A 14,655-nucleotide genomic window follows, 5' to 3' on the forward strand; every position below is an offset into this window, starting at 1 on the left:
TGTCGGGCCTTGGGAAGGGTGGTACCCGAGCATTCCCATGGCCGCCTGGGCACCGCCAGTCTGGACCTTGGCACTGCCACCTGAGGACCCTGGCAATGCCACACGTAGGTCAGGGCCCTCCAGGTCACAGCCCTACAGAGGACACCTGCCAAGGTTATCTCAGGCAGCAGGGTGTGGCAGACAGCAGGCTGCCTCAACCTCAGGTGTGGATCCTGGGAAATACCGAGATGCAACAGTGGGTTTAGGAAGACTCGGAAGTCGTACTGCGTGGACACTGGTGACGTTAGGCTCTTAGGGATATAGAGCACTGACATTTGTATATATTTGATCTCACTGTGTATTAAAACTCATTTTGGTTACCAACTGATCGCCTCTGATTAGTGACAGCAATGGCACACCTAAAGTTAGGGATGCATTTGGACTTGCAGCTCCACCTCCATCTTCACTCTGCCACCACAGGAGGGAATTGGATTTCCTGCTCACACCTGGATGCTCACATTCGAACAGTGAGGTGGGCACTGGAAGTGGGATGGAATCCAATGGGACCGCTAATGCAGGAGCTGGGGGTCCTGGGAGAGGTGAAATACTTTGCCTTTGTTTCTAAGGCACCAGGTCTGCCAGCCCTCTCACCAAAAGGTGAGGCTCAGCCTTGGATGTAGCGCTGTGGGTAGCTGATAGTGCAAAGGGTTAATTCCTGAGGGCCAATCAGTGTCATTAGGACTAATCTCAGTTTACTAACTGAGCATAATTTGTTCATTCCTCAGTGCTAGGCTGTGCAAATAGGCACAGGTAACTCAAGCAACAGTGATCAGGGAGCTCATTGATGTCATTTCTCCATAATAAGCTTCATTGGATTGTAAATCCTCAGCTGCAGCCAGCGGCCCTTCTCCCATTGCCAAGGAGGGGGCTCCAACAGGTTTTGTCATGTGGACACCCACCCACCCACCCAGCCCAGCTCAATGGCACAAAACAAGGAGCACTCCCCCTCACCCTTACCCCCGACCTCTCAAACCCCACCCCCCAACCTCTGAAACAATCGCTCCCCACCCCCCTGACCTCACAGCTCCACCCATCAGCCTCATAGCCCTTACCGGCCTCAGAACCCCCACAGGCCTCACGGACCCCCCACCCCCCTCCCTCCCCATCTTACAGAAATTCCCCACCCTCGGACCCCTGCGAATAGACTTACAGATTATTTTGAGGTCAATCAGAGCCTCCCCGCATATACCCTCCTATTGGGCCCCTGCACCCCCCCCCCCCCCCCCCCCCCACGCACCCAGAGTACACCAGTGTCCTCTCTACCCTTGGACTGCCTGTTGGCAAGTGGTGACATGTGCGCTCACCTCCAACCTCCTTCTTGGAAATCAGAGTGCCAGTTTTCCATTCTACCTCAAAGATGTCCCTGTCCCCAGTTTCATTTCATTCTTCATCTCATCTGACACCTTAACAAAGAAATGTTTCTCTTACTTTCACGTGCTAAGGAACGTAAGCTTCAACAACTCATCAATACCATCTCCCTTTGAGGAACCTCCACCTCTTGCTGATCCTTGGGTCCTAGCCCTTGCTGTGTATTCACCTTATCCTCTGGACATCCCTCTCTGGGACTGAACCTGCAGTACTCAGCAAAGGACTCAATTTCATACCCTCACATCCTCACCTCAATGAATTTTGGCTCGACACGATGCTGAAATCTTCTTCCGCCGCCTTTGCCTCTGTGCTCACTTCTTCGGGCAGGGGTCCTTCCCCTCTTCTGCAGATATTTTCATCTGCCTCCAGTATTTTTCCTCCACCTGGGCCCCTCCATCCAGCCGTTTACCTGCTCTTGACCTTTTCATTGAGAACTTTCGGCGTGACATTGACCATCTCAATTTCTTTGCTCCTGTCGCACACTCTAATCTGTCGTCTTCTGAACTGGCTGCACTCCGCTCTCTCAGGTCCAACCCTGACTTTATCATCAAACTCGCCGACAAGGGTGGGGCTGTTGTTGTCTGGTGTGCTAACCTCTACCTCACAGAGGCTCCAACACTTCCTCCTACCTCCCTTGGACCATGGTCCCACCACCAAGCATCAAGCCATTGTTTCCTGGACTGTCACTGACCTCATCCCCTCTGGAGATCTTTCCTCCACAGCTTCTGGGTCTCTTAAACCCAGACAGACCACTTCTACCTCCATCCCAAAATCCACAAACAGGACTGTTCCTGCTCCACTGAATTAATTTCTTCCTCTCTTGACTCCATGCTCTCCTCTTGTCCAGTCCCGTCCAACCTACATTCATGATTCCTCTGATGCCCTCCCTACACCTTATCAACAACTTCCAGTTCCCCGGCCTTAACCTCCCCTATATCATGCATGCCCAATCCCTCTATACCTCCATTCCCCACCAGGGTGGTCTAAGAGCTTTCAGCATCTTCCTCGAACCGACGACTGAACAATCCCTATCCACCAACACCCTCCTCTGTCGAGCTGAACGTGTCCTCTCACTGAACAATTACTCCTTTAACTTCTCTCACTTCCTCCAAACCAAAGGTGTGGTTATGGAACAGCACCTCACCTTCATTAGGCACGTTACAGCCTTCCGGACTTAACATTGATTCAACAACTTCAGCCTGTGAACTCTCTCCACTACCTTCACCCCATTTTTATTTCTTGATTTTTGATTTGATTTGATTTGATTTATTATTGTCACATGTATTAGTATACAGTGAAAAGTATTGTTTCTTGCATGCTGTACAAACAATGCATATCGTACATAGAGAAATTCTATCAATTCTATTTACTTTAATTTCATCCATCGATTCATTTTCCCACTGTTCATCTCCACCACCAGGGCCATCTGTTCCCTGTTCCAGGTTGATCTTTGGTGCACTGCTTACCTCTTCTGCCATTAACACATTCTGATCTCTCAGTCTGCCACTATCAGCACCCTTCTTAGTCATTATCACCATCATTTACATTCCTTTGTCTTTTAGTCCACTCTCTCCATAGCCTCCACCTATTGCTGGCCCTCTGTCGAGCACCACTGCTCAGGCCGGGATTCTCCGCCGGCATGATTCCCCATTATTCCGGCCCCCGGGGGTTTCCCGACGCCGTGGGGCTGCCCCACACTGGGAAGCCCCATTGACTGGCTGGCGTAATGAAGAACCTCGCCGGCCGGCCGGGGGAGAGATGTGGCGCGGCGGGGCGGAGAATCCCGGCCTCCATGTCTCTGCCCCCCACACAGTTCAAATCTGGGGCAAAATTCTCCCCCAACGGCGCGATGTCCGCCGACTGGCGCCAAAAACGGCGCCAATCAGACGGGCGTCGCGCTGGCCCAAAGGTGCGGAATGCTCCGCATCTTTGGGGGCCGAGCCCCAACATTGAGGGGCTAGGCCGGCGCCGGAGGGATTTCCGCCCCGCCAGCTGGTGGAAATGGCGTTTGTTGCCCCGCCAGCTGGCGCGGAAATGCGGCGCATGCGCGGGAGCGTCAGCGGCCGCCGACAGTTTCCCGCGCATGCGCAGTGGGGAGAGTCACTTCCTCCTCCGCCATGGTGGAGACCGTGGCGGAGGCGGAAGGGAAAGAGTGCCCCCACGGCACAGGCCCGCCCGCAGATCGGTGGGTCCCGATCGCGGGCCAGGCCACCATGGGGGCACCCCCCGGGGTCAGATCGCCCCGCGCCCCCCCCCCAGGACCCCGGAGCCCGCACACGCCGCCTGGTCCCGCCGGTAAATACCAGCTTTGATTTACGCCGGCGGAACAGGCAATTTCTGGGCGGGACTTCGGCCCATCCGGGCCGGAGAATTGAGCGGGGGGTCCTGCCAACCGGCGCGACCCGATTCCCGCCCCGCCCAATCTCCGGTACCGGAGACTTCGGCGGGGGCGGGGGCGGGATTCACGGCGGCCAACGGCCATTCTCCGACCCGGCGGGGAGTCGGAGAATGACGCCCCTGATCCTATTTCCAGTTCTCTCTAGCTCTGACAAAGGGTCATCCAGACTCATAGATACATAGAAGATAGGAGCAGGAGGAGGCCTTTTGGCCCTTCGAGCCTGCTCCGCCATTTATCATGATCATGGCTGATCATCCAACTCAATAGACTAATCCTGCATTCTCCCCATAGCCTTTGATCCCCTTCACCCCAAGTGATATATCCAGCTGTCTCTTGAATATATTCAAAGTTTTAGCATCAACTACCTCCTGTGGTAATGAATTCCACAGGCTCACCATTCTTTGTGTGAAGAAATGTCTCCTTATCTCTGTCTGAAATGGTTTACCCTGAATCCTCAGACTGTGACCCCTGGCTCTGGACACACCCATCATTGGTAACATCTTCCCTGCATCTACCCTGTCTAGTCCTGTTAGAATTTTATAAGTCTCTATGAGATTCCCCCCTCATTCTTCTGAACTCCAGTGAGAACAATCCCAACCTAATCAATCTCTCCTCATATGACAGACCCGCCATCCCTGGAATCAGTCTGGTAAACCTTCGCTACACCCTCGAGAGCAAGAACATCCTTCCTTAGAGAAGGAGACCAAAACTGCACACAATACTCCAAGTGTGGCCTCACCAAGGCCCTGTACAATTGCAGCAACACATCCCTGCTTGTATATTCAAAACCTCTTGCAATGAAGGCCAACATACCATTAGCCTTCTTTACCGCCTGCTGCACCTGCATGCTTACCTTCAGCGACTGGTGCACAAGGACACCCAGGTCTCTCTGCACACTCCTCTCTCCCAATTTACAACCATTCAGGTCGTTATCTGCCTTCTTGTTTTTGCTTCCAAAACGAATAACCTCACACTTATTCAAATTATACAGCATCTGCCATTGGTTTGCCCACTCGCCCAACCTGTCCAGATCTTGCTGTAGGATCCCTGCATCCTCGTCACAATTCACTCTACCACCTAATTTGGTATCATCTGCAAACTTTGAGATGTTACATTTTGTTCCCTCATCCAAATCATTAATATATATTGTGAATAGCTGGGGTCCCAGCACCGATCCCTGTGGTACCCCACTGGTTACTGCCTGCCAATTTGAAAAGGACCCATTAATCCCTACTCTTTGTTTCCTCTCTGCCAACCAGACTCAAAACATTCGGGGCGGGATTCTCCGACTCCCCACGCTTCGGAAAATGGCGGGGTCCGGCGCAACTCAATGGGCACCGGGGCTGCCCGAATTCTCCGGCCCACGATGGACCAAAGTCCCGCCCGTCTTTTGCCAGTCCCTCCGGCGTAAATTTGAGTAGGTCCCTTACCGGCGGGACCTGGCGGCACGGGCGGGCTCCGGGGTTCTTGGGGGGGCGCGGGGGGATCTGGCCCCGGGAGGTGCCCCCATGGTGGCCTGGCCCGCGATCGGGGCCCACTGATCCGCGGGCGGGCCTGTGCTGTGGGGGCACTCTATCTTTCCGCACCGGAGGCTGTAGCCGTCCGCCATTCCCGGTGTGGAAACTAAGCCCTCTGCGCATGCGCGGGGATGACACCAGCAGGCGCTGGTGAACCCGCGCAGGCGCCAAATCGCGCCGGACGGCGGAGGCCCTTCGCCGCCGGTTAGCGCGGCACCAAGCCCCTTTCCCGCCGGCCGGCCCAATGCCAGAGTGGTTCACGCACTCCGTCCCGCCGGAGTTGCCCGCCCCGCCGATTACTGGAGAATCCCGCCCAAGCTCTGTTCTTTCTCCACAGATGCTGTCAGACCTGCTGAGATTTTCCGGAACTTTGTTTCAGATTCCAGCATCCACAGTAATTTGCTTTTAAATCATCCATCTGCTTCATTTGTCTTTCATCATGATGTGTGGCCTTATATTTGTGCCCCATATTGGGTTCTTCACCCATCAACGCACATATATCAACCTAGACCCAGCCATTACTTAGTGATTATTGCACACGCACAAACATTGACACTAAGACAGACTGTCCACAATGAGCAACAATGTGCGACTGAGTCAGCATGGCTTTATCAAAGGGAGGTCGTGTCTGACAAATCTGTTAGAGTTCTTTGAGGAGGTAACAAGGAAGTTAGACAAAGGAGAACCAGTGGTTTATTTAGATTTCCAGATGGCCTTTGACAAGGTGCTGCATAGAAGATTAATAAGTTAGAAGCCCATGGTGTTAAGGGTAAGATCCTGGCATGGATAGAGGATTGGCTGACTGGCAGAAGGCAGAGTGGGGATAAAGGGGTCTTTTTCAGGATGGCAGCCGGTTACTAGTGGTGTGCCTCAGGGGTCTGTGCTGGGACCACAACTTTTCACAATATATATTAATGATCTGGAAGAAGGAACTGAAGGCACTGTTGCTCAGTTTGCAGATGATACAAATATCTGTAGAGGGACAGGTAGTATTGAGGAAGCAAGGGGGCTGCAGAAGGATTTGGACAAGTTAGGAGAGTGGGCAATGAAGTTGCAAATGAAATACAATGTGGAAAAGTGTGAGGTTATGCACTTTGGAAGGAGGAATTTAGGCATAGACTATTTTCTAAATGGGGAAATGATTAGGAAATTAGAAGCACAAAGGGACTTGAGAGTCCTTGTTCACGATTCTCTTAAGGTTAACGTGCAGGTTCAGTCGGCAGTTAGGAAGGCAAATGCAATGTTAGCATTCATGTCAAGAGGGCTAGAATAAAAGACCACGGATGTACTTCTGAGTCTGTATAAGTCTCTGGTCAAACCCCATTTGGAGTATTGTGAGCAGTTTTGGGCCCCGTATCTAAGGAAGGATGTGCTGGCCTTGGAAAGGGTCCAGAGGAGGTTCACAAGAATGATCCCTGGAACGAAGAACTTGTCGTATGAGGAACGGTTGCAGATTCTGGGTCTGTTCTGGTTGGAGTTTAGAAGGATGAGGGGGGATCTCATTGAAACTTACAGGATACTGCGAGGCCTGGATAGAGTGGACGTGGAGAGGCTGTTTCCACTTGCAGGAGAAACTAGAAGCAGAGGACACCATCTCAGACTAAAAGGACGATCCTTTAAAACAGAGATGAGGAGGAATTTCTTCAGCCAGACGGTGGTGAATCTGTGGAACTCTTTGCCGCAGAAGGCTGTGGAGACCAAATCACTAAGTGTCTTTAAGACAGAGATAGATAGGTTCTTGATTAATAAGGGGATCAGTGGTTATGGGGAGAAGGCAGGAGAATGGGGATGAGAAAATATCAGCCATGATTGAATGGCGGAGCAGACTCGATGGGCCGAGTGGCCAAATTCTGCTCCTATGTCTTATGGTCTTATGGAGAGGCGTGAAAATCTGGTCCATTGATTTCAATTTGCGCCTTTTGTTAAGCATCTCATAATAATAACCTTTTATTGTCACAAGTATGAAGTTACTGTGAAAAGCCCCTAGTCGCCACATTCCGGCACCTGTTCGGGTACACGGAGAGAGAATTCAGAATTCTCAGCTGCTACGGGGAATTGAACCCGTACTGCTGGCCTTGTTCCACATCACAAACAGCTGTCTAGCCCACTGAGCTAAACCAGCCCTTATTCCTCCTTGGCTTCTACACTCCCCTACTGCAGCCTCTCCTGCCCTCTATCCAGTTCTTAATCTCTGCTCTCCTGATTGTGAACTATGCACTGCCCATTTTCCTCTGCTCCACAACCACAGCTGAGTCTTCAACCATCAACACCCTGCCATTTTCTTTCCAAACTCCTGGAGCTTGCTGCATCTCTCCCCATTTTCACAATGCTCCTCACAATCTTCATCATTGACCATGTCTTTAGTTATCTTCCTTAACCCTCTGCCAATTCTTCCACGGCGTCCATTACTAGCTCTCTATTTCTGAAGTGCCTCGAGTTTTTTGCCACATTAATAGGTATCATATAAGCTAAAGGTGTTGGTGAAACATGGTGCTTCACAAATTGGACTACAAAGCCATGAGTAGATCAAAAGAAAATGAACAACTCTGCATTAGTCATCCTGGTGATCAAAGATCCAACAATTACATTAAACATACCTGGTGAACAGACGCAGGTGAAGTTCTTCTCATTATTTCCCTGTTTGATGTCCAAACATGTTCCGTTGTTTTGACACTGGTTACTATGGCAGCCATCAAATTCTTCACAGAAAAGCCCAATGTGTCCCTCTTCACAGTCACAGTAGAAAGTTACCTATAAATACACGTGCAAGATGTTAAACTAAAGGTAGCAGTCAAGTACAAAATTAATCAAAATGACTAGTTAACGATTGTTTGCCTTTATAACCAGTGGGACAGAATAAAAAGGAGAAGGCATTTTGCTACAGCTATACAAAGCCTGGTTGGATCACATCTGGAGTACAATACTGTGTAGGGTGCTGAGCACAGCACCTGAGAAAGCGTGGCTCCGATTTTGTGGCTAAAACTAAAGCTTTGGTAGCTGCCACTGACCTCAAAGAAAGCTGCCCACTATGGGTCGAGCAATTTCTGTGGCGCGGAGCTCCCCTTTACCGATGTCAGTTTGAATCTGGCCCCCAAAATGAAGAGGATCTCCAGGCACGTAGCAATAATGATGTCATCAAGAAGACGAACAGCCAATCACACTGAAGTATTCTCACAGACAGAAAACCAGGAAGCACAAACCACCAAAAAAACACCTCAAAATGTTCGAAATATTCAACAGATTCGGCCGGCAAATCTGACGTCTGTGGAGAGGGAGAACAGAAACATTTAACGTTTCAGGTCTGTGATGTTTCACCTTGAAAGGTCACAAATCTGAAACGTTAACTTTGTTTCTCTTTCCACAAAGGCTGCCAAATCTCTTCAGTATTTTCATCAATTTCTGTTTCCATTTCAGATTTCCAGCATCTGCAGGGCTTTCCTCTTGTTTTAAGGTTCAGGGTTTCAGAATTTTGAAAGGATTTAATAGAGATTTAATAGAAACTTTCTTCTTCAGGTGGTGCCTTCCAGGACAAACCTTAACAACAGAGCCAGGTCATTCAGTCGAGAACTTATGAAACACTTCTTTACAGAAAGGCTGGTACAAGTGTAGAAACAATAAGGTACAAAAGGATAAGGATAAAAGGCAGCTGCAAGTAAGTAAGGTACAGATAGGGCATGATCTCCTTGAATGGGGGAATTGGCTTGGGGGCTGAGTGGTTGAATCCAGATCCTATGTGTAAACAAACATATTTTTCTCCTGATTAAATTGAACTTCAGAATTTATGAGGCAAACACGCAAATATTTCAGTGAGTCGGCAGGATTTCTCATGGTATTTCACGCCACCAAAGAAATGTTTTCTCTCCGCGAGAATCACGGCGAGCTCTTGTAAGTAAATACGAGAGGGAGCACCAGAGACGTCATGACATGCAGACATACAGCTAATGAACACATAGAATAGGACACGGCCAATGGGCAATCAAGACACCCAGAGGTGACACTACCACAAGGGGGCATTACACAACCCATATATAAGGTCAGGGCACACATGCTCTGTCTCTTTCCACAGGTGACACTTAGAGAGTAGGACAGGGGCTGATCACACCTGCCACGTGGCTTAGAGCAGACTGGTTAGTTAGACTGAGTTACTATAACAAGATTAGCAGGAGAGTCGAACTCATAGCGAACTGTGTTAATAGTTCAATAAATCACATTGAACTTACTTCAAAGTCTGGAGTATCTTTTGGTCAAAGCTGCATCGAGTTGCAGCCTGTGTTATCCCAGAGTACATAACACAACATGGTACCAGTAGTGCCTGTTGAATCTATATAGTTCAACTCAGCAAGATCCGTGACTACCAGCAACAGCACCCAGGCAAGGTGATCGAGATTCCGGTTCCTCAGCAGCTCAGGTACCACGGCAATCTCAGTGCCAACTGGCGTGCATTCAAGCAGAGATTTGAGATTTACATGGTAGCATCCGACCTAGACGGCATGGCCGATGCTGAGAAGATTGATCTCCTACTCACCATTGCGGGTGAAAGTGCAACTGAAATCTTCAACTCCTTCAAGTACTCCTAAGGGCAGGACAAGAGAGACTTCCAGACAGTCCTGGACAAGTTTGAAAACTACTGCGAGGTGAACACAACAGAAATCGGTAAAACTGGCGCCTGTACTCACCACGAGGCAAAGATAGGCTTGCAACAGAAGCAAACAGCAATTTTGATTGGCAGCCATCTTGCGCAAGGAGCCGCACATGCGCAGTTCCCGAGAAGACGCGAACCGGCGAAACAGTGTTTTGCGCATGCGCGGTTGTGAAAAGAGCGCACAGTGAAGGAAAAGCGATCTGCGCATGCGCAATCCATTCCTACGCTCTACGTCACAAGCGTCATGACACCAGAGGCCCCGGACCACGCCCACTTAAAGGGGAAATGTCCGAAAATAGTGAAAAAAAAATTTAAAGCCAGAAAACACAATTCTTTCACCTGGAATGACAGCACAATGCCTGAACTTCGACCAGTAGCTGAAAGTAATCGCTGCAGAACCCTTCAACAAGCAGTTAGCACCGCCCTAAGAGATGATTTAGCCCTTGAAGACTACGACTCAGACGCTGATTTTATCATTGGATGTGGCGACCTCAGTTCCAAATCCGAACTGCAACGAGATGTGTTGTATATTGAAGCATCCGACACGGTCATGGGCGAGTTCTTCGGATTTGAGGATCCTCAGCCCAGCATAGACGACATCCCGACCCATGAGTACAGGATTCTGCAGTGGCCTGACGCCAAGAGACAGAGAGCGGTACAAGCCTCCACAGCGAGCTAGTTGACAGACTCCACGATGGAAGCAATGCAAGACTCCAGAGCGCAGTCATTGCATGAACAAGACTATGAAGGTCTAGCAACCTTATCTGAGCAACCAGCAGCAGACGATGCAAGTCTGCCATACTCAAGTGCACAGCAAGACGACTATGACAGTCTACCACGCTCACATGAACAACAAAAAGACTATGACAGTCTACCCAGATTATTTGAGCCACCAGAAGAAGACTCTGACAGTCTACCCAACTCATCTAACCGACAAGAAGACACTGAATATCTACCCACTGTATGTGCGACAAGTGACAAAGGCTTCACAATTCCCATACAAGATGTGCAACATCTCAGCGAGACTAACAGATCTCAGCTAGTATGTATACAGGCACTCGACGATCAAAGTGAGGCTACTAGTGACTCCAGTGACACCACGTTAATTCAAACCTCATCTACTCGAGCCTCTCCACAAGAATCTGAAATGATTCCAGACGGGGAGCATCAAGAAACCAAAGGTGATTCAGGTGAACCAGAAAGGGCTCCAGAAGGGGAGCATCGACAAGCCAAAGATGATTCAAGTGAATCGGACATGACTCCAGATGGGGAGCGTCGAGGAATCAGAGACGGCACGCTCACTGAAACAGCAGATGCCACAAAGGCACTGACACAAGTAACTTTGTGAAGGTCTCGAATTCTCCACTCAGTGTGGTCATTGAACGCAACAAACACAACAATAAAACCTACAAAAACAACAACACAGTCAACAACAAGAAGCGTACCAGAGGCAACAAACACAACAACAAGCACGTCAATAACAACAATGCCAACAACAATAGAACAACAACTGGTACGACATGGTACAACTGCCCATGAAGGACAATGTTACTGCTCAGCTCAGAACAATGGTGAGAGTGCAAACATACCATGGCATGTCAACGCATCTTACCAATTCACATTTGCGACACTACGGACAAGCAAACCAGCTTTCAGGAAAGATGTCATCAAGAATTGCTACCACAAGCATAAAAAAAGAGTCCACCTCAGACAATGAAGTGATTTGACTATTTGAACACCTCCTGATGACTTCTTGGTTACGTACACACCAGGACATTGACGACGTTCACAAGGGCATGACAACATCAACATCGACACTTTCATAACAGCACAAGAAAGCTACTCGACCATGTAAATTCATGAACTTTGGACTCATAACTATTATTTGGTATTGAATAATCCTCAATGTCATCATAACTATTCTTTGATCTTGTATTGTCATCACAGTCATCATAACTTGTACATGTCATCACTTATTTATCTGTTTTTGTTCAATTTTTCTTTAACACAGTACAGAAAATATGTAACATGAGAAAAGGGGGGATGTGGTGATATGCATCATTGTAAGTACACAAGGGGTTAATGTAAATACACTACGACTAAGTAAATACGAGAGGGAGCACCAGAGACGTCATGACATGCAGACGTACAGCTAATGAACACATAGAATAGGACATGACCAATGGGCAGTCAAGACACCCAGAGGTGACACTACTACAAGGGGGCATTACCCATATATATGGACAGGGCACACATGCTCTGTCTCTTTCCACAGGTGACACTTACAGGGGCAGATCAGAAGCATCACACCCACCACGTGGCTTAGAGCAAACTGGTTAGTTAGACTGAGTTACTATAGCAAGATTAGCAGGAGAGTCGAACTCATAGAGGACTGTGCTAATGGTTCAATAAATCACATTGAACTTACTTTAAAGTCTGGAGTATCTTTTGGTCAAAGCTGCATCGAGTTGCAGCCTGTGTTATCCCAGAGTACATAACACAACAGCAATCACTGGGGATCTCCATACAAACGCTTCCCCAGCACTGTTCAAGATCCTTGAGAGGAGATGGCTGTATGAAAGCCAGCTCTGCGTTTCACTGAGGGAGCCCTGACCAAATTTCGGATGGTGCGGAGCAGAGACGGGAAGCCCTGTACTTGCGCTCAGGGATGATGCCCACTAGCAGGGTTTCCACCCCCGCCTGGATGGCAATAGTTTCCTTGGTGAGTGCCAGCACTCTCCAGAAGAGTTTAGATGAGTGGTATATGTGTTACTGGAGTGGGAGCAGCGATGTGAGGAGCAGAGTCAAGACTTGGGGGCGCATGGGAAGGGGGGGGAGAGGAGAGAGCATCGTCACTTGTGGGAAACTCTTGCTGTCCCTCAGTATTCACCTTCTGCTACCCACTTTCCAGCTCCCAATAAGGACGGACATTCCCTCAATGGTGATTTGGCCACAAGCCAAGCAAGGACGACACAGGAAGCGATGCCTGCATGCCAGCCTCCAGACCCTCTTAAAACAAGGGGCGCTCCAAAGTGAATGAACGCTAAGTCCTGCTAGTCCCCCAATAATGAATGACTGACCCCCAGCTGGGGCCCTAGTTGAACTTATCTGAGACCCGATCTCCTCTCTGGTGCACTGTGAATAGTGAAGTGCCTGGGGAGTCATGGCTGCCTGAGTGCTCGCCTCCGATATTTCCCATACATTTATGTAGCGCTGTTGTAAATGACGGCAGCATGACGTCACATAGAACATAGAACAGAACAGGACAACACAGAACAGACCCTTCGGCCCTCGATGTTGTGCCGAGCATTGTCCGAAACCAAGATCAAGCTCTCCCACTCCCTGTCATTCTGGTGTGCCCCATGTGCCTATCCAATAACCGCTTGAAAATTCCTGAAGTATCCGACTCCACTATCACAGCAGGCAGTCCATTCCACACCCTAACCACTCTCTGAGTAAAGAACCTACCTCGGACATCCCTCCTATATCTCCCACCCTGAACCTTATAGTTATGCCCTCTTGTAACTGTTACATCCACCCGAGGAAATAGTCTCTGAACGTCCACTCTATCTATCCCCCTCATTATCTTATAAACCTCTATTAAGTCGCCTCTCATCCTCCTCCGCTCCAAAGAGAAAAGCCCTAGCTCCCTCAACCTTTCCTCATAAGACCTATCCTGCAAACCAGGCAGCATCCTGGTAAATCTCCTTTGCACCCTTTCCAATGCTTCCACATCCTTCCTATAATGAGGTGACCAGAACTGCACACAATACTCCAAATGTGGTCTCACCAGGGTCATGTATTGTTGCAGCATAACCCCGCGGCTCTTAAACTCAAGCCCCCTGTTAATAAACACTAACACACTATAAGCCTTCTTCACGGCTCTATCCACTTGAGTGGCAACCTTCAGAGATCTGTGGACATGAACCCCAAGATCTCGATGTTCCTCCACATTCCTCAGAACCCTGCCGTTGACCCTGTAATCCGCATTCAAAATTTTTCTCCCAAAATGAATCACCTCGCACTGATCAGGGTTAAACTCCATCTGCCATTTCTCGGCGCAGCTCTGCATCCTATCAATGTCTCTTTGCAGCCTACAACAGCCCTCCACCTCATCCACTACTACACCAATCTTGGTGTCATCAGCAAATTTACTGTCCCATCCTTCAGCCCCCTCCTCCAAGTCATTGATAAAAATTACAAATAGCAGAGGATCACACCGGTACCCGGTGAATATCCCATACAGGGTGAAGATCTGGCTAATGACATGCTAATGTATTAAAATTAAGTTCCCGGGCTTACGCTGCACGATTCACACTACTCCCCTGGCGAGGGGGTGGGGGAAGATTCCAAAAGCCAATCACCCCAGAGAGAATCGCGTTTTGCGACTCTCTCCGGATTTCGAGCCTGCGCTGACTTTCTCACAGACAGAGAGAGAGAGGGGGCTCAAATGTTCCAAATGATATCACTATATCAGTTTGAGCTATGACGTTTGGTAAATTTTCGCTTTGTTCCCCCTCCCAGGTTATGCTAATTCTTCGATAAAACTTCAAAGAAAAATCAAAGAAACAGATGAAATCAACAACACAGCGCCATTGTACACACAGATAGAGAGGATGCCTGGTAAAAATGCTGCATCCGCTGCAGCACTGAACTCATTAGTACAACCTGCTACAAGAAACAATAGCAAA

The 14,655-nt window shown here is 49.1% G+C and overlaps 1 protein-coding gene across 3 annotated transcripts in view; it reads right to left on the bottom strand.

Moving 5' to 3' along the window:
* dner (delta/notch-like EGF repeat containing) overlaps positions 1-14,655 on the bottom strand; it is a 384,518-nt gene that overhangs the window by 85,518 nt on the left and 284,345 nt on the right. For all 3 annotated transcript variants that reach the window (XM_072473932.1, XM_072473930.1, XM_072473929.1), the window contains exon 6: positions 7,920-8,073. In XM_072473932.1, coding sequence (XP_072330033.1) covers positions 7,920-8,073 — 154 coding nt within the window. The remainder of the gene's footprint in view (positions 1-7,919; positions 8,074-14,655) is intronic.

This window comes from Scyliorhinus torazame, chromosome 14 (genome assembly GCF_047496885.1).
Source record: "Scyliorhinus torazame isolate Kashiwa2021f chromosome 14, sScyTor2.1, whole genome shotgun sequence".
Taxonomy (NCBI): domain Eukaryota; kingdom Metazoa; phylum Chordata; class Chondrichthyes; order Carcharhiniformes; family Scyliorhinidae; genus Scyliorhinus; species Scyliorhinus torazame.